The sequence below is a fragment of the Drosophila albomicans genome, chromosome 2L (genome assembly GCF_009650485.2).
Source record: "Drosophila albomicans strain 15112-1751.03 chromosome 2L, ASM965048v2, whole genome shotgun sequence".
Lineage (NCBI taxonomy): Eukaryota > Metazoa > Arthropoda > Insecta > Diptera > Drosophilidae > Drosophila > Drosophila albomicans.
The window spans coordinates 24,712,061-24,736,090 of record NC_047628.2 but is presented as its reverse complement, the minus strand read 5'-3'; the positions used below and the strand labels follow the sequence as shown (position 1 = coordinate 24,736,090).

Sequence of the window (24,030 nt, the reverse complement as noted above, 5' to 3'; positions counted from 1 at the left end):
AGGCTCGCAACTGAAACAAAACAAATGAATTGAAAAAGCAAAAAAAAAATACGTAAAAGGGGCGCAGGCGCACACGCACGCACACACACACACACACGCAGACAGAGACGACGACGCCGCAGCTCGAACTCGGGCCAAGAGACACAATCTGAGGCCAAGTCGAGTGAAATTCCAACAAGTGGCGTAATTGCGCCCTGCGGCGGCTACCGTGCGGCCATCGATAGTCATTGCTGTGGCCAAGAGGGGGCGCAGCACGAGCAACAGCAGCAGCAGCACTAAAATCGCAAATCATAACTACAACAAATAATAAATAAGTGCGACGACTGCGACGCAGACCGAGACGAAGACGAAAACGGCCGACTGCATGCAATAAGGCAAAGCGCCAAAGAGCGAAAGAGCAACAAGTGTGCGTGTCTCAAGTCGTTTAACTGCCGCTGCCTCTGCCGCAGCCGAGTGCAAAGTTGAGCAGACATAATGAACGAGGACGAGAAGGTGAAGGCAGCGCAGCGCAGCGACAACAGCAGCAGCAGACGCGACTGCGCAGTCGTTGCTGCTCGTCATCGACAACTGCACGCCATCGGCATATAAAAAGCAACAACAACAACGACAACATCGACTACACTGCGCTTTCAGTTTGTTAATGCGGTGGCCCCTCTGCTGCTGCTGCTCTTGCGTAAAGAGAGCTTTGACATGCACATAAAGCTTGCACTATGCAAAGCTTTTTTTTCGGAGTTTTTCAAATGATACAAAAATGCAACCAAAGTGAAGCGCTTTTAAAAGATTATTTTGAATTATAACTTTGTGAAACGATTAAACTAAAACGAAGTTAATACAAAGAAATAATATCAAAGGATATCTTCAATCAATATTATTAACTAGGTATTTCCATTTTAAGTATTAGAAAAGTTTAATTCTATATTTCGAAACTAAATAATATAATAACCATTTCTTCAATCCTATTTATACATTACCTATTATTTCTTAAAAAAAAGTGTCATCCTATATTTTAAAACTGTTTGTAAAGGTAAAAATAATATAATAATCATATTTATCAGCCACCCATTAATATTTAAATTATGATATAGCTTTTAATAGCTTTTAATAGCATAAATATTTATTCTTTCATTGCAAGTTTATATCGTTAACTGTTCTATATTTGCAGTTTAATTGATATTGGCAATAAACTGGATTGAACTCAGTTTAAAGTGCATTTGGAATTCGTCATAAATGGCATGGAATGAAAGGCTTCAAAACGCTCGCTTGCTTGCCTGACTGCAAAATTTCAACTCCCCGTTGCAGCTGAGCCGAGAGTTCTCAGTTGGCAGTTCTCAAGTCTCGAGTCTCGAGCTCAGAGTTCCAGACAAGTCAACATTCCATGGCCATTTGCAGGGCATAAGTTCGCGTCAAAGGTTTCGAGAGTCGAGAGAGAACAAAAAAAAAATACAGCAAAACATACAAAACAAAGCAAAAAAAAAAAAATGAAATAAAATAAAATACAGAGTGGCAAAAGAGTGAAGCGCAACAAGCGACGGACAAAAGGTTATAACTGCAGCTCAGCTCATATTGATATTGTATAAGTAAGTAGTTGTTGTTGTAATACCCTGTAGCAAAAGGGGTAGAAGGGTATGATGAAGCATTGAACAAGTTTATTAAAATATAATCACAGCTTTTTCAGTTACTGTTTTTCAATCTAAAAACTTTCCTCATCATAAATAAGCAGTATCTCTCAGTCGATCACACTCCACTGCAACCTTCATACGTGCTGTTGTTGTTGTTGTTGTATTAGCCTCCACGAGGGGGCATCGCTGACGACGACTGACGACGGGTCGCTTCTGTTTCTTGGTTCGTTCGGTTTCTCCAGCGACGAGACTGAGAATCTTCTTCACCTTCTGTGCTCAGGTCTCAGTCTCAGACTCGTTTTGCATTTTAATTTTTACTTCTGTTGTTGTTGTTTTTTTTTATTTTTTTTGTTTCCCTCATCATTATCATCATCATCACGATCCTCATCGTCATCATTATCATCATCAAGAGCATTGCATGCTTGTTTATTTTTATTTTTGATTATTTTAATTTTAAAGCCGCGCTTTGCCGTCTCAATACATTTTTTTTCTCTTTATATCGCCACTTGCCGGGCCATTTATGTCTACCCCTCTCCCTCCCTCTCTTTCTATCTCTTTCTCTCCCTCTTGCATTGCCTTATTTGAGGTACCGGTCAAAGTCAATTCGGTGTCCCAAGTCAAGTGAATACGCGTCGGCGCATTGAAATTGCGGCTTTTTCGGGCATTCTCAACGCATCGGGAACCTTAAGTTTATCTCTGTGTGTGTGTGTGTGTGAGGTGCTTTGTTTTTAATGAAAATTTGCATGCTGAATGCTTAATTTTTTACCAGCATTTCACTTGGGGAGTGGCTGTCGCTGTAAAATCTCTGGCTACCAAAAAAGGGCTGATCAAATGCTGCAAAAATGCAGAAAAATAAAGATAAACTTGTTCAAGTATTGGTGAGCTTCATGTGCATGTTTTCTATATGTGTGAAAGCTCTACGTTTGAGTTTGAGAGTGAAAGCTCTTTGAAGATTGCATTGATTTGACTGAGTTTTTCAAAATGTTGATTTTATGCTTATCATATCGAAATATCTCTACGATTCGTATTCTAATTCTTGATCACATTTTTGCCTTTTACTTTTCGTTGTGCAACGAAGCAAAATTCTGGTTTTGTTTCGCTCGTTATGTATTTTTGCGCTTTGGGGATCAGAGCAAAAGCCATACAAAAGTCAAAGGTGAGTCCATGGGCCATATGACATCATCATCGTCATCATGCTCATAATAATAATTATCAGCTACAGTCGAGCAGCTGCAGATACTTAAGTTTTGGCATTCAAGTGAACAACATTCGCACACAAGGTGAACTCAAAACAGCGACTAACAATGCAATGTTAGAATGTTATACAAGAGTAGACTTATTTTGTTGCACGATTCTCATGAAATTTTCAGGATTGCACATAAAAATAAGAATATCTGCTTATGCCAAAAATCAGCGCTATAACTTTAAAGTAAATTTTTTTGATTAATTTCAAAATATATCATTTCAAAGATTATTTCCAACAAATTCAATAGTTACCATAATACAAACTATGCATATTCTATACTTTTCTAAAAAGTCAATGGTATATTAATATTGATATGATATTATAGAAGACTAGACTTGAATTTTGTTGCATGATTCTCATGAAATTTTCAGGATTGCACATAGAAATAAGAATATCTGCTTATGCCAAAAATCAGTGCTATAAGTAAATTTTTTTTGATTCGTTTCCAAAAATATTAAAATTTTGAAGCATATTTCCTACAAATTAAATACTTACGATGATACAAACTATACATATTCTATACTATTCTAAAAAGTCAATGCTACATTAATATTGATACGATGTTACAGATGAATAAACTTGTATTTCCTTGCTTGATTGTCATCAAATTTTCAGGATTGCAAATAAAAATAAGAACATACGTTTATGCCAAAAATCAGCACTAATTCTTCAAAGTTGATGTGATTGATACGTTTCAAAATAAGAAAATTTCAAAGAATATTTTTAACAACTTCAATATCTACTTATTAAGAGTTGCATATCCATATAAGTATAAAGTATACTAAGAAGTAAGTGATGTTATAGAGGAGCAGACTCTTATATTCTGCACGATTGTAATGAAATTTTGAGAATTGCAAGTAGAAATAATAATATTAGCCTCCACTAAAAATCAGCACTTTATCAATAAAGTTGATTTGATTGCTTAGATTTAAAATATATAAAATTGAAGCTAAACCAACAAATTCAATTGCTGCTTATCGTTAAACCTCTCGCTAGTTATGACAAGTTAACTTTGCCCATTCTATGGACAATAAAAGGTAAATAATACATCAATATCAATATGTGTAAGCTACCGAAATGAAGCTGATAAAAATATGTCACAGCAATAAATAAAGTCGACAACAAAAGGTGTCTCTCTTTCGGTCTCCCTCTCTCTCTCTCTCTCTCTCTCAGTGGAGGTCTGAAACAGTGGCGATCGAAAAGTGAGTAAATGGTTCACAGTGGACACAAAACACTGACCAACAATACGCTCAGCGGGGTAGCACGGGGGAAGGGGGAGAGGGGAAAGGCGTATGGGTGGGCATGGGGAGCACAAAGAAAAAAAAAAAGAAACAAACAAAAAGTCAAATGAGAAATAAATACAACAAAACAGCGAAAACAAAAGCGTAAAACGATAGTTGAACTTTCAACACCTATTTCTTGTGCCCCTCCCCCTCTTCCCCTTTACTTCATTGTAGAACAGCTGAGGAAGTGGGAGGGAGGGAGAGAGTCCGAGTCTGGTCTCGGTCTACCTCTATTCATTGTGTTTTGTGTTTGTTCGCACAGCAGTTAAATGCGATAAATGCTGCTTAGACAAGGGAATGATTATAAGAGCAACGAGAGAAGGGGCGCATGTATTGAGTGGGGGGAGGGGGAGTGGGAGGGGGAAGGGTGTCTGTCTCACTTACCGGAATAACACCAGGCTGGCCATACTACTGTTGTCTCGGTATCAATTTCCTTCATTATGGTGGGCTCAACATATTGTCAAAACCGCACCGCACCGATTCGATTTGTTGTCTCGCTCTTGCTCTCTCTCTCCCTCTCTCTTTCGCTCCTTTGCCTGCTGCAATTGTGGTCCGGAAGTAAGCCGAGAAAAAAATAAAAGAAGAAAAGAGAAATAAGTGAAGATTAGTTATAAAGTTATTTCAATGAATTTTTTTGCAGTTATCATTGCGGTGTTTTTTTCCCCTCTCCTCTCCCTCACTCTTTCGCTCTCTGTTTTTTTTAGTTGCTTAGCCAATTTTTCAATTAAGTTAAAAGCAACAGGTTGTTGGCCATTTTCATGTCGCTAATTTGTCTTTGTATTAGAGTCTGTTTATTTTTTTTAGACTTTTGCTTGCTGTTTCTGTTTGTTGTTTTTTCTTGTTGTTGTTGTTGTTGTCGTATTTCCATCTCACCTTAAGTTGTCTGCGTTAATGTCTTTATGTAGTATTTGGCCTGGCTATTAAATATGGCTGCAAGCATGTCTCTGCGCTTAGGTGTTTCTTTAATTAATTCACTTGTTGTCAAATGTACAGCTGTTTTTCTTTCGCTTCGCCTTGCTCACTTGCTGCTGCTGCTTAGCTTCACTTTGCTTTGTTTTGCTTTGTTTATGCTGTATTTAGCATACCCTGTAAATTTCGTTAATGACTTAGAAGGGTAGTCAAATAATATTTGTACAAACACCAAGTCTATAGAAAGATTATGATACAATTATAAACTAATTTCGTCAAGATATCTAAAAAAACGTTTTTAAAAATAAAATTTCATTCAAGAAAATTATTAATGTTTGGTATTAAATTATTTTTAATATTAAAATAGAGATATCTAATGAAAAATGCGCTTCAAAAAGATATATTCACCACGATTAACTAAAAAACTGTTTAAGAAAAGTTTAGAACAATTCTTTAAATTAAATAACTTCAAAAAATTTGTATTTAAAATATTTGATGACTGATCAATTTATTTAATTGAAATGACTTTCAATAAAAAAAAATGGTAGACTAATAAAAATTAACTTTAAGAAAAAAAAATATTCCTCTTGATTAGTTGAAAAACTGATTATTAAGTTTTCAGAACAAGAAACTTCAATCAAAAATATTTAATTTAAAAAACTTTATAACTGATTAATTTATTTCATTAAATGATTTGTAATAATAAAGAGATATTCTAAAATAAACATGCTTTAAAAGTAAATTTAGCATTTAAATATTTTATTTTCTAAATTTGTTCGGAGAATTCCAATTTAATAAAAGAGCTTTCAAAATTAATGTGCTTTGGAAATGAAAATCTTTCTCTAAGGTATTTTATCGATGATACATTTTGTTTAATTCACATAGTTGAAAAACTGATTCAGCTATTTTTCATTTAATTAAAGTACAAATAAATATTTCATTGTATCGTTCAAAAATTTCCTTCCTTTATCTTGAATTAACAAATCCTTTATTCGAGCTTTCAAAGCTTCTCTTCTAATAATAACAAAATGAAGAAATGCTTTATTCGAGCTTTCAAAGTTCTGCTTTCAATAACAATAAAACACCCAGCAAATTTAGAACTTAATTAATTTCCAGCTATGTTAATTCCCCATTTAATTGTGTTATATTTAAATACACTTCAAACGATTAATCATTAATTAAATCTATTTCAATTAATCAAGTGCAGAGTATGTGCGTAGTCGTGTTTTAGCCGTGATTAATCACAGTTCTTGTTTGCTTAGCTTGGTCTTTGTTTAATTGACTGCAATTAAACGTTGTCAAATTGTGTTTAGCACATATATTCGCATATTTATTATTATCATTTTGGCTTTTAAATAAACAAATCGCGCATACGCCGAGTGTGCAATGATAATTCTCAACCGGTTTCACTCGACGCGAACTTGTTTCAAATGCCGAACAAATTATTTCTAAATTCTGGATTAAAGTTTGACAGTGCCAAAAAAAAAAGAATATAAAATCGATATTGGATTAATCCAAAGCGACCCCGTTGAACATTTTGAAGGCAGAAAGAGAGAGAAATACAACTCGAGACACTCTCGAGAAATCAAATAAAAACTGTAACCTTTTTTTTATAAGGGGGAAACAAACAAAGAGATACAGAAAAACAGAAAAAAAAACACAAAGTTTAAGGTCGCGGCGATTGGCTATCAAATATTTAAACAGCTTTTTTGCATTTGTATACAGTAAAAACAAATTTGAATTTACCTTATTTTTTATTGATATTTTTTATTGTTGTTGTATTTTATGTCGATTGTTTCACGTTGATTGCCGCCAACGACTTCTATTGTTTGTCTCGTTGTTGTTGTTGTTATTGTTTTTGTTGTAACTGCTGTCAATTTGTCATTCCAATTGACAAAGTAGCCGCAAAAACAAAAACAAAAGCACAAAACGTAAAGTCAAAAACCGACTTTGTTGTTTTTTTATGTAAAGTAAATTCTATTTCATATTAAAATTAAGTATTGTAATTACATATATTTTTTTAATGAGCTTTTTAAACTGCACTCGTTATTAAGCTTAAGCAAAAAACGGTTAACAAAAATCACTTGGGTGCAGCACTTGCACTTCTTAACTGTCGTTGTTGTTTTTATTGTTGTTGAATTTCCGCTTCAAAAATGTATTTTTAAACCAATTTTTTATATTATGTCAACGAATTTCGTTTTCTTATGCTTTCTGGCTTAATGAACGACACACGCGTTGAATTTCGACTGCTTTTTGTTGTTGTTATCGCATTTATTTATTTATAATTTGTGATGCTGCAGCACAAGCAACAGCTTTTGACCTTTAAGAGCAACTCGATTCTTATTGGGAACCCAAACTCCAATTGGCATTCACTTTGCGCCTAATTTGCATTTCACTTTTGCACTTTTTCGTTTCGAGCTTTTGCTTTTTAGTTGTTATTTAAGCTGTTGTTTTGGACTTATTAATTGCTAGTCACGTGCGTGTTGACGTTTGACACTCATCACACACACACACACACAGTTACTTTATCTTGTATCTTTTGTGTGTTATGCGGTGGCCACTAAACACGTGAGTTGCGTGGCACTTTTTTTTTTTGTTATTGTGTGTTTGTCGCTGGCCCGCTTTAATCCTTTCTGAGCTTTTGAGCCGCACAACGCTTGACGCACGTTCCCGTTACGCGAATGTTATTTATTTTCAGATTTGTGTCTAATTGGAATTGTGTGGCTTAAATGTTTGTACCGTATTTTTTTGTGTTTTGCGCGCAAACAAAATCAAAAACTGACGATCTCAGAATTCGTTTTGCGATCGTTTGTAGCTTTTGTTTTTATTTTGTTTGTTTGTTTGTTGTTGTTGTAGACGGCGAGCGCAATTCGCACGTCTCGCAAACGCAAACGACAACGTACTGAGCACTGAAGCCGCAGCAGCGCCCCATTGGAGCCGCCGCTCGCTTCAACCACACGCACACACACTTACATATGGAAAAAGAAGAGAGAGAGCGAAAAGAGCGCAAGCCAAGCAAAGAGAGCGAGCGCAACGTACAACGAAGAGTGCGCATTGAGCTTTATCAGTTGAAGCAATGCAAGCAAAACGTTTGCGCTCACTGTTTTTTATCTTTCTCTCTCTCGCTCGTTCGTACGTTCGTATGTTCGTATGTTCGTTCGTTTGTTGTGCTATGCAGTGCGCGCAGCTGAAAAAGGGTTCAATGAAGGTCAGCTGGTTCAGAGTTCAACGCATACAAAAGCTGCACTTAACTGCAACTGTGTGTGTGTGTGTGAGTGCATACTTATTGCGCTGACTGTATCGCTGGCCATTTGATACTTTGGCCTCGTCTGTCAATTGTTGTTGTTGTTGTTGTTGTTGTTGTTTGTTCAGTTGTTCGTAGTTCAGTTGAAGCTACAGAGAAAAACACATGCATATTAATTGCAAATGGGGCGCATTCTGAGTAAAGCAACCCCATACATATGACTTGCATAGTAACTCGGTAAATATCTAATTCAATGTAAATCGAATAACATTTGATATCGCAACGACCCAAAGAACCTTTAAAGAAGAACGCATACCTTATACATTATATGCCTACTATATCTAAAGATACAGCCACAGATACAACAGATACTCTGATACAGATACAGATACAGATACAGATGCGCCGCACACTTAACCCAAACGAGACCAAAACGCGAACAGGCGGCCATCGCGACCGACCAAACGACCGAGCGACCTGAAATATTTTTAGAACTGCGACAGCGACGCGACGACGACGGCGGCGACGGCATGCATATATTGTTACCCCCGTCACAGTCACACACACACACACACACACCTCCCCTCCAACGATCGCGAGGCAGCTTTTTTAGTGTCGCTCCCCTGTGCTCCACTTGTCTCTTAGGGTTGCCAAGACAGATCGAACGAGAGGGAAAGAGAGAGAGAGAGAGAGAGAGAGAGAGCAAAGCGAAAGTGAGATAGCTGACGAGAGTGAGGTCAGAAGGTCTGTGATCTTTTCTGCGAACTGCAAGAACAAAGCGCAACAACAACGCAAAACAACAACAAATGCGACATGTGCTACGTCTGATCGTACTTATAAGAAGAGAATGCCCTCGGGTTCAGTTCAACTCGATATATATTTTTGCATGCGCGAATTACAAAGTTCAACACAAAAAAAGAAAAGTGAGTTGGCTTACAAAATATTTTTAAATCTACCTTTAGTTTATTTATATTTCCTGCAGTTAAGATGGCAACTTCATAATACATATGAAATACTTTTATAACCCAGCAATCCCCTATAAAATGTTAAAGCTTATGAAAATTTTAGCACAGTGCTCCGTTCATAGACTTTTTTCCCTATATGTATATTACATATATTTCTTCATTTTATTAATTCTTTTTTATTAGAAAAGATTAAATTGATCTACTACTTCTTTTTTTCTTTTATCATATTTTGAAATATAAACATATGAAATATAAACATTATGAAATATAAACATATGAGAAATAAAATGAAATAATTATAATCTACTTCAATATAGTTTAAATATTTATTAATCCGATATACCAAAAGCAATTTCACAAATGTTCTTAAACATTTTCCAACACACATCAAAGATTTCTATACTTTATTTTAGCAAAGCTAAAGTTCACATTCAAAATTTGTCAAAAATTTTGTTTATAAGTATACAAATTTTATTCCTTGACGATTCACCTCGCATTTTGAGGAACAGCAACATTCATTTTTTATGATCTATAGTATGTTGTGTTGATTCTTGTTCGATATATTTCGTCGAGACGGTTGATGTGTTGGCACAACTTTGGCGCGGACATACTTAAGCACTCTTGGCCAGGCAAAAGCCAAAAAGTCAAATGACAAGATGTCGACGAAAGAAAAAAACACAAATAAACATGTTGCAGGAAAGACTAAGGCGACTATTAGATACGCTGCAAACAGCTCGAAAATTATGCCAATTTAATTTCCATTATTCATAATTATCAGGAAATTAGTTGAATATGAATAGAATTTACATTTTAGAAATATAAAATTTTCAAAACTTAAAGAAGTTTCCAAAATAATTTCAAAAATATGAAATTTCATTGGACTGTTCTAATTTTTGTCAATTAGTTCAATACTAAAATATGTAATTTTATTTAGAATTATAAAATTATTTAAATATAAAGAAGTTTGCAAAATAAGCGTTAATAGTTGCAATATTAACATATTACGAATTAATAATAATCATAATGAAATTAGATGAATATTAAAAGAATTGACATTTCACTACTATGATTTTATCAGAATTTTAATATTAATAGATTTATTTAAATTATTCTGAAATTTTCAGAATTTAAAGAAAATAAGTTCAAAATATATAGAATTATCTTTTACTGCCATATTTTTAGTCACACACTTATCAAGCCTTTATTTTGGCATTCTCTTCTCTACAGGGTATTAAAAAACAGCGCAGGGTAAATATGTAGCCATAGGTGCATATACTACGACAGACACACACACACACGCACACGGCGACCGTGTATCTATGTATGTATGTAGCCCGCTCAGCACTCTGAACGACATCCACGCAGCACATCAATGAATCAAAAATACAAACAACAACAACAACAACGAAGACAACGGCGACAAGAAGGCAAGCAGAAGAAGAAGAGGAAGAAGACTGCGAAGCAGAAGAAGAAGAAGAAGCAGCAGCAGCTGTGGAGGCACAGAAGGTGAGAGGGCGCAGCATCTTTTTGACGTTGACAACGCGACCGTAAGAAAGAGACAGCGAAGAGGGAGACAAAGTTTGAAGGGGCACCAAAAGGTGTGTGTGTGTGTCGCTGTCTCCCTCTCTCTGTGAGTGCCTGTGTGTGTGTGTGTGTGTGTGTGGGACGATCTTCAATATTGCAAAAAAACGAAATAAATTTCAGCAACAACAGCAACAATAAAAATCAACAGGCAACGCGCGTTGTATGCTAAGATGTCGATTCTTTTTTCCATCTTTTTTTCGATTTTTCTGTTTTTTTGTTGCAGACAGTTCGACGGCCACACAATTGACTCGTTTGCCAACACGCGTCAAAATGTTGCAAGCAGCCCAAAGCTGCAACACACACACACACACACATACAGAAAGAGAAGAAGTCCATTTAGCGTTCGCCATTGGCAACCTGTCAGTTTAAAGCTAAAAAGAATCGAGCGCAGTTATCAAAAGCTGCATCATTCCGCAGAGATCCAAGAGATTAAAGCATGTTAATGAGCTGCTTTGCCAACTGCGACAGCTTTATAATAATGCGGTTGTAGCTATCAATAACCAGTCAGTTTGTCAAGTCTTAAAAGTCTGTCCAAGTATATTTTGATATTAGAAAACTGTAAAAAGCTTTTTTGCTGAAGAGGTTATTAGTTTACTAGAGCTGCGAAAACAGGAATCGAATAATGCAAATGAGGCAATATACTTCAGCTCAGCTTCTTTATAATTGCTTTTCTCTCTCTTGACTTTCACACTGCAGCACTGCCAGGAATGCATCAACATGGAAGTTGACCTGCATTCCATTTTGGAGACGCATGCAGGTGTCACTTCGGTGAGTACAGTTGCCACCACCAGCAAACGACCACCGACCTGACCTCTTGGCAGCCCACTTTCAGACCCAAAAAAAAGACAGAACCCAAATCCAACACTGCGAGTCACTCAGTCACCGTCGTCGTCGATCTTTGTCGCAGAGTCTTTGGCCATGTTTTTTTTCGTCGTGGTCCATGTCCCAGAGACAGGCCTCAAGCATAACTGGTGCACAAAGCCTCAACACGCGCTGCCCACACGCCGCAGCAGCAACGAGCAACGAGCTTGCAACTTGCAACTTTTTTTGTGCCCCGTCGCTACCTTGCCACTCCCCGTTGCAGCAGCATCAACACAGCTGCAGCAGCAGCAGTCAGAGGCTGCCTGTGACAGAGTTGAGTTGTAGTTAGTTCAGATCGCAGGCATCAGCATCAGCACAAAAAAAAAAAACAACACACACACCACACAAAAAAATACAACTAAACTTTCGCAACTCAACTCTGAGATCCTAGACGGCAGTTTGGTTACAGCGTGTGCCAGGCTACACTGAAGAAAATTAGAGATGACTTGAAAGTATGATGAATTAACTGAAGGCTAAAATGTTATAGACTATTAATTAATTAATAGTCGTAATTAGGGATGACCTGAAAGTATGATGAATCAACTAAAAGCTAAAGTGTTATAGACTTTCATCACTTTCAGTCTATAAGAACAGAAAATATTACTTTTAAAATTCAATTTCTTAATAAAAAATGAAAATTCTTTATCATCATTATATTTGGTTGATATAATAATACTGGTCTAGTCTATAGAACAATTGTTTTCTATATTTTTTGTGTACAAAATCCATGTGCATCATTACTATAACAAAAAAAAAAAAGAATTTAAATTTCATTGAATTTTGAATTTTCAGAAAGAACATCAGATTGAAGCATTATTATTTACTATGATAATAAAAATATAGACATCCCAAACAATATAAAAAACTTTATAGAAAATCAACACTAAATAAAAAAAGTAATAAAAAAAAACATAGCAAAAACTAAGTATTATTGTTCTTCTGTATAGAAACCAACAAAATATAGACAGTCCATAAAATATTAAAAAACAATAACAAAAAAAAAAAATTAGAAAATCGAAGATTTAAACTAAATTTCAAAATAGTTATCAAAATAACAGATTAAACTATACTTAAAATAAATAAAAACAAAATATAGAAAATGCTTGCCAAAATAACAAATAAGCTTTAAACTAAATTTAAAATAAATAAAAAAAAACCAAAATAAATAGAAATTGCTTGACAAAATAATAATTAGGCTGTAAACTAATTAAAAATAAATAAAGAAAACAATGTATAGAAAATGCTTGACAAAGTTCAATAAATTTCCAGGTTAAGCAAGTTTCGCCTTTCCAGATGTCGCGCGTTTTCAATGTTCCTCTAATTCCCGGAACGGAAACGAAATACCACACACGCTATGCAGACGAAAGTATCAAATGAACAGAGGCTAATCGTTGGTAAAGCGATGCTTTTGTTTAGTTTCTCGCAGTGTACAAGTATGTAAACATATGAGAGAAGAGTGCGAATGCGAATGCGAACGAGAGTTCGAATGCAAGTTCGAGAGTACTATATTCAGATCGGTTGAGTTCAGTTCAACTAAATGAAGTGAACTCCACGCTGTTTGTCGCTGTCACTTTTGGGTTATGCATACATACATATGTCTGTATGTGTGTGCGTGTGTGTGTGTGTGTGTGAGGGCAAACGGGCGTTTGGTTGAGGTCTGGCATCGGTCGACTCGATGTCGATGTCGATCGGTCGGTCGCATGGCATTAGCATTTTTCAGTGTTGTTTTATTTTTAGATGCGCGCAAAAAACACACTCACACATACACTCTTGCACTTCTATGTGTGTGTGAGTGTGTGTGTGTGGATGTCTGCGCCAACGCTTGGATGCTTGGAGGTGACTGACAGTCAGTCACTCAGTCATTTAGTCAGTCTGACGGCATTTTTTGTTTTTGACAAACGGCTCTGACAGCGCCCAACGACATTTTGCACTACATTCACATACGAATTCGTATTCGTATTCGTATTCACATTCACATTCACAAAACACTCACTCGTTCGTATGATTCGCTGGCAGACATTCCCACAGCCAAAAAGATGCTCTAATCCTTTGTTAACATCAAGTTCAACTGATCTTAAAGTTCAGATTAATATTATCTATAGTTGAACTTGAGTTAATTATGATCTATAGCTCGAATATTTAATTTCCGTACTGCTCATACAATTACACTTTGTTAATTTAGCTTTATTCCGTCTACTCGCATTGCTGATAAAGTATACGGAAAATGATTAAAGTAGCGCTGATCTTTCAACAAGCATTCTTTGTTTATCGACATGAAATTTCATTAAGCAGCAGTTGATATCAAAAGTATTCATAAAATGCCACAACAAAGAAAGTTTAGCAATGAACTGAACTTACATATTAAAATTAAAATAAATTATTAAATCATATAATATTCTTCACACTGAACTAATCCTATATTCTAATATATTCCTATAATTCTATAAGAAAGTATTTTCGTACATTTAAATTAGTTTAGAATATAATGGAACTGATCCTCTAATCTAATTGGCATTGCGTCACAAAGGTATTTTTCTTAATTTGCTATATAGAATATTTTAATCTTCAAAAAATATGTTGTACACTTTGAAAAACTGATCTACCTCAACTGATATTCATTTCTAAAGTACGTATTCTTAAAGTTAAGATAGAATATATTGATCTTCAATGATCTTCAAAGCAACCAAACGAATTTAACTTCAAATAACTGATCTGCCTCACCTGATCTTGCATCAACTGATCTTCGCAATTCAGACACTTTTCAAATTAGTTTCCCATCACATATCTAGAAGTACGTATAATAAAATTTAAGTTAGAATATATTGATCTTCAATGATCTTCAAGGCAACCTAACGAATTTAACTTCAAATAACTGATCTGCCTCAACTGATCATGCATTTGCAATTCAGACTCTTTTCAAATTAGTTTCCAATCACATATATAAAAGTAAGTATAATAAAATTTAAGTTAGAATATATTGATCTTCAATGATTTTCAAAGTAAACAATTTAATTCTACTTCAAACAACTGATCTGCCTCAACTGATCATGCATTTGCAATTCAGACACCTTTCACATAAGTTTCCCATCACATATCTATGTTAGAATCATATACTTGTTTCCATTATTATCTACTATGAATCTACTATGCGCATGATCTTGATTGATCGCAGCTGTAGCTGCTTTCAGCTTCATTCCACTGGTAGAAATCAGTTGAGCTGATCTCTCAATTTGTTACTCATAATTGCAGTTTGCTCTCGCTGCAATATTCTACATTATCTATTGTAGCCATATCTTGATCTCCCACCCTGATTTTAGCTGATCTTGCTCGTTGCAAAGTTCACATTTTGCGAAAAACAGAAAGAACGCAAAAAAAAAATACATTTTTGCGCGCTTTAATTAAAGTTCAGCACCTAGAGTCAACCCACTCGACGGTATCACGACATTTGCAATCATTAACAACTGAACCGAACTGAGCCAAGTTGAACTCGAGTGCTACGATCTTGCTGAGTGTATTCAGTGTGGGCGCCAGGGAAACAGACTGCTTGCTAACTAGGCAGCAGCTCAACTCAACTCAACTGAACTCAACTCGGGCCACAACTGACACTGAACAATCATCAACAACAAACAACTGTTGCGAAGAGTACGAAATAGTTTTCGTGTTTGAGAAATCACCGACAAAGTGGGATGCTTTATGGATTTATGATTTCATTCGGGCGGCACAATTCAAACGAAACCAAAGCAAATCATTGCGGCTACACTGCGAGAATTACGCACACATAATTAGTTGTGCATGAAATTGAAATCATAATAAGTATATACTATATTGTTTTTAGAATCAATTTTAAATGAGAAATATTTCTTAATTCGCATTTTATAAAAAAAAAACTTTCTTTTTACCATAATAAACACATATTAAATAGTATTTTTTACAGTGCATGGGCAAAAATTCGTCGCTGCGGTCAGCGCCAATGATTAACCCCCAACCGAACAGAGCGCAGAGTTAATAAACACACAAAAAAACAATGCTAAAGAATCTTCTCAATGAGAGTACTTGACTTAGAAATACCCTGAAAAGTCAATAAGCTCTTCAAAGTTCGAAAATAATACTAAAGTACTTTATAAGTTCTATAATAATGAATATGAATTTATAGAAAAATATATTTAAATTTCATACAATTTTTTAGTATATTTGGTATGTCATGGTATAAGTTTTATCTACTTAACCTTGGCCCTTTTCAAACATTTGCCAAAGGTACAGCATGCCCTCGTAAATCATGCTGCGACGAGGTATTAAAAAGCAAAACCCGAAAAAATCAACGGTTAACCGAACGATCTTTGATCTGTTGTTGAAAAACTGTCAACGGATCAAATTATAAGAGCATGACAAATGCAAGATCAACGCAACAGCAACAGCAAAAACATACTCGAATCGTATCGGATCGGATCGTTAGTTATAACGAGTGAATCCGTTTTGCCAGCGATACATCGATCGATGGGGCGATCGTTGGTCAATTACGAAGAGTGATCAAACAAACTGTGACTGTGATTTCTTTGGTCAGTTTGTCGCAGTAAATAAAATGCGAAGGGGAAGAGCATAACAAAACATCAACAAAAAAAAATTGCTGTCAGTGCGAAGTGCGAGTACATAAAGCATCAGATTTCAGTTTCAGTTGAGTTCAGGGAGGATCGCAGTCGCAAGTCGCAGTTGAAGTCGCAGTTGAAGTCGCAGTTCAAGTGACAAAAATGTCGCAGTCAGCGCAAAGAAAAATGAAAAAGATCGCGATATTTCAGTTGAAGTAAAGTCTCTGCGTCTTCTTCGTTGTCTCATCTTTAACAAGAGTGCGCGCAAGATCTTCACATCATCTCTATAGAGAGAGAGAGAGAAGATAACACCCCCGCTCTGCCCTTGACTCAACCAACATCATCTCAGAGGGGGAAACGAGTTATGATGAAGTTTTGTGTACGTTCGTTTGTCTTCGTCAAATATTTGCTTTAGAGACCGCTAATGACATGAAACGGCAAAATGTGAGGCACACTGTGACTTCTTTCAGAGCGCTGCCAAAAGGGGCAGGAAATTGTTGAATTTGTTATTATTAGCATTTATATTATTCTACTACGTATATATTTCCCTCTCTCTCTCTCTTTCTTGGGGGAACTTATCAAGTGACCAAGAGGTAATATTATAGTATATTATTATTATTATTGTACTTGATAAGGAATATCAGATATCATCATCAACAAGGAGACGACGTCGACTTTATGCTGACAACCTTAATTTCATTTCATGGATTTTTCCATTGACAAAAACTGCTGCCGGCGGAAGTTTTGCGAAAAAAAGGTCATGAAGTTGAATTATTGAAAATTTCGCACCATTTCTGAATTTAAAATCAACTTCAAATCAAATAAATAAATGCAAATAAGCGACGAAAAAGCAAATAAATACTCGTTTAACCTGTCACAACAATAAGCAAAATGTTTGATATTTGGAGAATAGACAAATGAAGTGACACGATAAATGCACTGCAAAAATAAAAAAAAAAAACACAAATATAATACATTTTGATTAACATTTAAATGAGAAATATCTTGAAAATTCAATTTAAGCTAGGTTTTTGTTGCTTTTATGCAGAGATTATCTTTGAAGCATTCAAATTCTAAAACCCGTTGACCCGAACTTGTTGATCCACTTTCCAAAAAAAAATCTGAATCCAAATCGGAATCAGTCTGCGAGAGAAGGTTAACATTCAGTTCAATTCATATCAAGGCCGCAGTGGAATATTTTTATTTCTTTAAGTTTTCTTCAACAAAGTTCAAAGTGATGTCTGTCACATGATTACAAGTATGCTAATCACAATCAAGCGCATTGACGTCACAACAAGAGGTTACACGCATCGGATCCATTAGGTCAAAAGATCGCTGCCATTATTTACACTAAATTTATATTCAGCTAAATGCTCTGCAAATATTCCGACGCAGACATAAGTATCTCAGTATCTCAATAGGCCTAGAGGTCTATTCAAATTCAGATCGTAGGGCTCTGCTCTTGGCTTGTTTGTTTTCATTAATCTAGCGATGTTTAGCATAATCAAATTTATAGAATATTATGTAAATATCACGCATATTAATGCGACCAGCATAAATAAACTTCTCGCCATGCCTAAATCAATCTAAATCTGTCAAAAAGAATCAAATCACAGATGATGCTTGACGCTATTTATAGAAAATGTTTAGGGAAAAATAAGAGAATTCCCTATACTTTTATAGAGTATTTTGTAGTCTGTCAAGTGCTGCCCACACCTTTTTAATATTTATATATAAATACATCTTTATATATTGCAAATGTGTTATGGGCCGTGTGTCTTAAAAGGTTTAAATAATTTTTTTTTGTTTAGAGACTTTTAGGGTTTATAGCCAAAACGTGTTAATGTGTGCATAATTTTGATTCCAATTATAAATATTTATATTAATTCGGCTTTTGTTCGTCTGGCTAAATGTTGTGAGTCGAGCTTTGTTTTGGATTAACATGGCGATATTTATGAATGGACACAGGCCAACTATATATATTCGAGATACTAATCTTTAAAATCTCTGCAGATTTAAGAGAAAGTGTTTCACGCTAGCAGAATAGTTCAAAGTTGAGCGTGAAATTTGAAGAAAATAGAAATAATATAAATTAAATTTATCACAAGAAATAAATACATTTCTTCATTATAAAAGTTCTAAAAAACTGTGAGCCTTCAAAAGAGATCGAAATAAAATAAAAATAGCTTTAATTGTGATTAAAAATTAGAGATTATAATATTTTTCTGTGTACTAGATATTTAAGCATAATAAAAGAGCTTTCATACTTTGTCATTCTTCTTTTCTTACTTATGTATATTCAAAGCGCGTAGAACTTTTAGTATATTTAAGAGCTTTCGTCCTGCAGGCGTTGCCAGCCTGTCACGCACAGCGCAACAAAATCAAATAACAAACTCAAGCACACATACAGTGGTTCACAGCTTATTTCAACCACCACCAACCGACAACTTTGAGTTAGTGTACTGGCCAAACTAAAAGAGGTATTAACTTTATTTAAACGCAGGATTTTAGTTTAATGTTTTAATATACAAGATACTTTTTCATTTATCCTCTAATTTTTTGTTTACTATATAAAATTATTGAAAAACAAAAAAATGCCAAAAAAAAGTACCACAGCTTATTTCAACCAGCAACTTTGCAGCTGTGCGAAGATCAGTTTCCTAGGAAAATAACTGGTCTTTATGGATCTATTGCTTTGTGTATAGTATTTTCAATATATAGAAGTTCGATTTTCGACATTTTAAGCTTTAGATCTCGAAATACACGCGTATTTTACAAAATGGGTCCGTGAACCACAATTGAGAAGGAAAATGACGTCATAGCTCCTTTAAAGAATGGATTTTCCCGTCCAAAAATTTATGAATTGCTGCATCTGAGTGTTTCGACTGTGCAAATAATCATTTCATTGTTTTTTTCGGGAATGTATAGTGCATGAGAAGGGCAAAAATGTACCCAATGCATTTTTTAATGAGACCGACGCGTGTTATATTGTCCGGAAAATCGGGAAAATCCAAAATTTTCGCCACCAAAATTGGCCAGTGTTATAGAGGAGGAATTGAGTAAGGCGTGCCACCCAGAATCAATTCGAGAATACTGCGGGAAAGTAACTTTAATGACAGTATAAGGCGCAAGAAACCGTTTATAAGGCGCGCGAATCAAAAGGCTCCTTTGAAATTTGTCAAGGAGCATGTGGGAAAGGATAAAAACTTTTGGAACTTAATCATATTTGTGGACGAGTCCAAAATCAACATTTTTGGCTTGGTTGGAGCTCCATATGTCGGTCAGAATCCAAATTCCGGGCTTCAAAAGATAAATTTAAAGCCTACAGTCACGCATTACGGTGGTAGCGTCGTGGTTTGGGCCTGTATGTCCACAGCCGTAGTCGGAAAACTCAATTTTATTGACGCGACCATTGACTAGACTCAATACCTAGAGGTACTGAATGTCAATTTGATCCAAAGTGCAGATAAACTGGGCATTAAGGATGATTTCCGCTTCTACCAAGACAATGACCCTAGGCTTAAGGCAGGAATTGGCCAAGATTGGCTAATGTGCAACTGTCGTCATGTCATGAAACCATCAGCTCAGTAACCTGACATAAATGTTGTAAAAAATTGTTGGGCCATTTTGGACCAGAACATCGGAAAAAGGCCAATTTCCAACAAATCTAACCTTAAAACGGCTTTAGTGAAAGAATGGGACAAAATTAGGCCCTATATCACAAAAAAATTGGTGGAATCTATTCCAAACTGTCTGAAAGGAGCTAATAACCAAGAAGGAGGTCATACGAAATTCTAAATACACAGTTTAACATATTTATATTTAGTTATTTTCAGCTGGTTGAAATAAGCTGTGGTACTTTTTTTTGGCATTTTTTTGTTTTTCAATAATTTTATATAGTTAACAAAAAATTAGTGGATAAATGAAAAAGTATCTTGTATGTTAAAACATTAAACTAAAATCCTGCGTTTAAATAAAGTTAATACCTCTTTTAGTTTGGCCAGTACACTAACTCAAAGTTGTCGGTTGGTGGTGGTTGAAATAAGCAGTGAACCACTGTATGCTACACTAAGCCTTACACATACACGCGCATACTCAATACTCGAACACTCACACAGACGCTTACGCACCCTTGTGCAATTTGGCAAAAACAGTTGCGCATTAAGCGCCCTCTGAGAACTGAATCACACAACAACAAAGCAAAAACAACAAGCAAATTCACGAGAAGCTGCGGCCGCAGAATGCAAAGAAATGTGCAAATAAAATGCAGACAGGTAGCGCACATACAAGAAGAAGAAACAGAAGAGGCTGAAGAGACGTAACTAACCACAACAAGCATGGCAAGAAGGAGGAAGAAGAAAAGCACAAGAAGTGCGCTTATCAGGCAAAAGCAAACGCAAGCGCCGGATATGAGCGCCACTTAAAAATTGTAAAAACAACACACAAGCAACACAGCAACAAGTGTGTGCAAAAGAGTGAGTGCGATGGATGGGGGGTATAAGTGTGAGAGTGGGCACTCGAGAGTACGCAGTAGGGTAAGAGTGTATGAGTGTGCTTTCTGATAGCGGTAACAAAAGCTGCTTTGCCGTGTCAGGTAGCCGAAGTCGCCGTCGCCGCCGTCGTCGCAGCCGTTTTTACACAGGCCAATTAATGAAAGCGACAAAATGGCAAATAATAATAATAATAATGTGAAGGGTATGTAAAAGGCGTAAAGGCAAACACGTAACGTAACAAACACACACACACATCACGACTGGCAGTCACACTTAAGCGGCGACACTGCGAGAGAGAGACAGAGAGATGGCATACGCCGGGCAAAAGTGCACTGCGTCTGCGGGGGAACGAGAGAGCACGCGCAAAGGCATTTTAATTTTTTCATGTCTATGCGCGTGCTACTTTGTAATAGCGTCGACTTCGACTTCGACGTCGACGTCGCCACGCCGCCATCGATAGCAACAAATAATAACGCAGACTAATTGCAAACATGCGTTGGATGTTGATTGCGCCGCTGTGGCAAAAGCTTTGTCACCGCAACGCGACGCGACGCCGAAGTTGAAGTCGAAGCCGAACGCAACGTCGCGTCTGCTCCGGCTGCAAGTGTTTTTACAATTTACAGTTGTTGCGGCGGCTGCTGGTGACAAGCGCAACAATTGCTGAATCATTTGTTTATTGCCAAATCAAAAGTATGTTTGTATTAATTACCGTTTTAAGCTGTCGCCGTCGCTGCTGCTGCTGCTTCTGCTGCCGTCGCTGTTTTCGTTGCTGTCAAACACTTCAATGAATTTTTATGTGGAGCAATTGATAAAGCCGCGTGCTCACACACACACTCACGCAAATGCACAATACAGAAATACACCAACACATGCGCGTGTTACAAATACTTATTGTATATGTATTAGAAAAGCACACATACACACTCACAATTTGTACATAAAAATTAAGTACAATAATTCACTGGCACTTGTTGCTGCTTGTTGTTGTTGTTTGGTTTTGTATAAGTTTCATTGATCGCCGCGTTTTGATTAATTGTTTAAATTACGTTTATTATTATTATTGTTTGTTTGGCACTCGGCAGACAACTTGTATAGAAAGCTTCGGCAAAAAAAGCTTTGCCTCTCTCTCGCTATCTGGCAACCACAAATCGTTAAACGACCCGCACTCGAGAGCGTTGGAAAAATAACTGACGGCCGATCATCGCTTCGTCTCCAACAATCTCTGCTGCGCTCGCTGCTTTTTGCTTCTTCTGCTGCTGTTTTTGTTGTTTTGGGGCTCGCGCTCGTGCTCGTGTTCGGCTCGTGTGCTCAATGCACTTCGTAAAGTGGTTCGTTTGTCGTTTGAATGAATGAATTTGTGGAGTTTTGCTTAAGAGCGACGCGTTTAAGAGTGTAAGCAAAGAGAAGTGGTTATGTTTTAATCTAGCAGGTTGTTTGCACTGCCAAGTGATCAACTTTTATTATTATTATTATCATTATCATTATTATACGTTGTGCTGTGTCGAGCGAAGAGTTTTGATTTGTTCGCAATTAAGCGTGCTGTTGTTATTAGTTGAGTAAAAAAGAAGCTAATAAGGAATGTATTAGGGATATAACGATATCAATATATCGATAAGTGCAAAACGCGAAATTGCAGGTCAAACAGTAGCGTCGCCGCCGTGAAGCTAATAGCGATTAATTCATGTCGCTATCCAACTATCAAAAAGCAAAAACTACAACAATTAAGCAAACAAAACGATGGCGCCTGCGGCAGATAGAAACTGTCAAACAAAACAAACAACACGAGACGCGACGCGATACGGCAACGCTGAAAGTGTGCTGTGATTTCATTGCATTTGCATTGTTGCCATTGTTTCGTTTTGTTTCTTTTTTTCTTATAAGGTTTCTTTTTTGCATGCCATGCAAATGGAGCTAAGTACAAGGAAAGGCGTCAATGACGACGCTGCGCTGCAACTGCGACAGCGACGACCTTAAACTGCACACATCAAAAGGAAGCAACAAACAGCAGTAAAAAGCTCGCAGAAAAAAAGAAGAGCGAGAGAGGGAGATGGCATCGAATATAAATTAACTGCCATGAACGAAGTAATGGAGCAGCAGCAAAAACAACAACAATAGCAAAGGCAATGAAGGTTGCGCAAAAAAAGCAGAAAGCAAAACGAACAAAACTGCAACTGCAAAACTTCGCTGTCGACGTCGCTGCCGTTGTGGGCGTTGTCGTTGCCTCTCCCATAAGCGTTGGTCTGCCCTGCTGCTGCATCTCTAACCATTTGTACTTGGCCGATCGCAGGCATAGATAAAGCAGAAGCAACAGCAACAACTGCAGCAACGATTGTTGGCGAGGTCAAACAGCAATCAATAAAGGTCAGCGACTACCGCTGCCGACGCCGTCGCTTCTGCTGCTGCTGCTTCTGCTGCTGTGGCACGCCTGAGTGCCTGCTGCCAATGCCAATAGTGCCAGTGAAGTGATGGGCAGGCAACCAGCCAGCCAGCTAGCCACTCAACCCACACCCCTCACCTCTCCCGCTTCCACTCGCGTTACCTGCGCCCATTCATGCGGCCCACGATGAAGATGCTTTATGTTGCAAATTGAAAGCTGGACGTCCAATAATCGAGCCGACTGCTGACCAAGCTGAACTCCACACACACACACAGACTGGGCAAGACATCATTGCCTCCCCTCTCCGGCTTCCCCGTCGTAGACTACTGCTGCTGTCTCGCTCGCTGGGAGCAGCTGTAGGCAGCCAGACAAATGTAGACAGTCGCGACTGCGCAGCAGCATCGACAGCAACATCAACTGCGGCATAAGCGCAATCATCTTAACCCCACAGTAGACGCTAGAAAACTAAAACCAAAAGCTTGGGTCTAAATTGTAAATCAAAATTTAACGGAAAAATAAATTTATTATTATCTATATTAAATAATAAATAGCACAAATTATTTGAAAATACATTAAAAAAAAAAGTTGAAGTAAAAAAAAAAATTATGTAAAAAAATTATTTGAATTTAATGTATTTTCATTAAATTTAAATGTGATTTTGATTTTGTTGTGAAAGTCTCAATAAAAATTCTTTCTAGAAAATACTGTAAATATGTGATATCAATTGAATGGCTTTAAATTATAACAAAAGAAGAATCATGGATTTATTTGAAATTAAAAAGGAATTTTATAATTAATTTTGAATTGTAATATTGTAGTATTGTAGTATTAAGAAATTTTTGTACATTACAAATAAGACTTCAACT

General features: G+C 36.5%; 1 protein-coding gene across 3 annotated transcripts in view; it reads right to left on the bottom strand.

Moving 5' to 3' along the window:
• Positions 1 to 21,984, bottom strand: part of LOC117564987 (platelet binding protein GspB) — a 77,577-nt gene extending 55,593 nt beyond the window's left edge. Inside the window, exons 1-2 of one of the 3 annotated variants that reach the window (XM_034243931.2) lie at positions 21,497 to 21,984; positions 4,533 to 4,687 (exon numbers count right to left, since the gene is read on the bottom strand). In XM_034243931.2, the coding sequence (XP_034099822.2) occupies positions 4,533 to 4,587 (55 nt within the window). In that variant the 5' untranslated portion in view covers positions 4,588 to 4,687; positions 21,497 to 21,984. Of the gene's footprint in view, positions 1 to 4,532; positions 4,688 to 6,803; positions 7,957 to 21,496 lie in introns of those variants that run through there. The other 2 variants (XM_052001970.1, XM_052001969.1) reach the window with 2 other exon arrangements.
• Between the last annotated feature and the right edge of the window lie 2,046 nt (positions 21,985 to 24,030).